The sequence below is a fragment of the Lipotes vexillifer genome, unplaced genomic scaffold (genome assembly GCF_000442215.2).
Source record: "Lipotes vexillifer unplaced genomic scaffold, Lipotes_vexillifer_v1.1 scaffold123, whole genome shotgun sequence".
NCBI classification, from domain to species: Eukaryota; Metazoa; Chordata; class Mammalia; order Artiodactyla; family Lipotidae; genus Lipotes; species Lipotes vexillifer.
In genome coordinates this window covers 425913-427383 of record NW_006783002.1, presented here as the reverse complement: position 1 = coordinate 427383, position 1471 = coordinate 425913, and the positions used below count along the sequence as shown (strand labels likewise).

The 1471-nt window shown below is 61.6% G+C and overlaps 1 protein-coding gene across 1 annotated transcript in view; it reads left to right on the top strand.

The window, feature by feature from the left end:
- Positions 1-526: 526 nt before the first annotated feature.
- TENM4 (teneurin transmembrane protein 4) overlaps positions 527-1471 on the top strand; it is a 400863-nt gene continuing 399918 nt past the window's right edge. The window contains exon 1 of the mRNA XM_007455571.1: positions 527-812. Within this exon, the coding sequence (XP_007455633.1) occupies positions 590-812 (223 nt within the window). The 5' untranslated portion in view covers positions 527-589. The remainder of the gene's footprint in view (positions 813-1471) is intronic.

The window sequence follows — 1471 nt, the reverse complement described above, 5'->3', positions numbered from 1 at the left end:
GGCTCATTTCCAGAAAAGGCTGGAGACAGTAATAATATCTCAGGACGTGTGACAATGAGGTAATATATGCAAAGCGCTTACCCCAGTGCCTGAATATAGTCGTTCATTTCACAAATTCTTAAAGAGCCCCTGGTCTGCGTGAGGCCCTGTCCCAGCCGGAGGCCTGATGGAAACACACACGTGATTCACATCTATAGCGGGATCGGGAAAACTCGTGCCCTCTGGCCTTTGTTGTCAGCTTCCTTGACAGGCATCACTGTAGGAGAGGCTGAGGGCATCTCCACAGGGGAGAGAGGTCGGTCGTGTAGCAGGAAGAGTAAGGATTCATCATAACAAGCCTGGGGTGCAAGTCCCCCTGTGCTACTTATGGCTGCGTGGCCGTGGAGCGACGCCCTCACTTCCAGAGCCTGAGGCCCCTTGTCCACAGCGCTGCTGGGTGAATCGAGGTCTGGGATGGACCCGGGGATTGCCTTTGCCCCCTGGGGCCGGAACTGACGCCCTTTCTTTGGTTTCTCGGGCTCCAGACCACTCGGCCCTGAGTGCGGCGAGGACCCTGTTCGTGGATGTGGAGGAGCTCCGGCCGGAGGCCATGGACGTTAAGGAGAGGAAGCCGTACCGCTCGCTAACCCGGCGCCGCGACGCCGAGCGCCGCTACACCAGCTCGTCCGCCGACAGCGAGGAGGGCAAGGCCCCGCAGAAATCCTACAGTTCCAGCGAGACCCTCAAGGCCTACGACCAGGACGCCCGCCTCGCCTACGGCAGCCGCGTCAAGGACATGGTTCCGCAGGAAGCCCAGGAGTTCTGCCGCGCAGGTGAGGGCGGCTGGGGCGGGGCTTGAGGCGCGCCCGCGCACTGGTGTACCTCCCTCCCCCCTCCCCCCTCCCCCCCGGGCGTGGGCGCGCTTGAGCAGTGACTGGAGCCAAGCGGGGCGGAGGGCGCCCGTCCGCGCCAACACTCGGCTAGTTTGGCACCTAGATCTGGTCAGAGCCTGCCCTGTAGTTCGTTCTTAGTTCATTCGTTTTCATGCTCACCCCCCTCGTGGGCGTAATGAGGTGGTTAGGAGCTGAGTTCTGACCACCACCGGCTCGCCTCTAAGCCTCCCCTGTTAGATGGCCATGAGTACTCGCTACTGCACTGAATTGTCCTGAGGACTAATGAGATGACGCGTGTTGCGAGGTAAGTGCGATGATGCCATGCCTTTCCCACTAGGCCTGGATCCACAGGAAAGCTGACCTGTTAACAAGGCTGCCTCTCCTGCTTTAAAGACCAGGGGTCGGGCTTCCCTGGTGGCGCAGTGGTTGAGAGTGCGCCTGCCGATGCAGGGGACACGGGTTCGTGCCCCTGTCCGGGAGGATCCCACGTGCCGCGGAGAGGCTGGGCCCGTGAGCCATGACCGCTGAGCCTGCGCGTCCGGAGCCTGTGCTCCGCAACGGGAGAGGCCACAACAGTGAGAGGCCCGCGTACCGCAAAA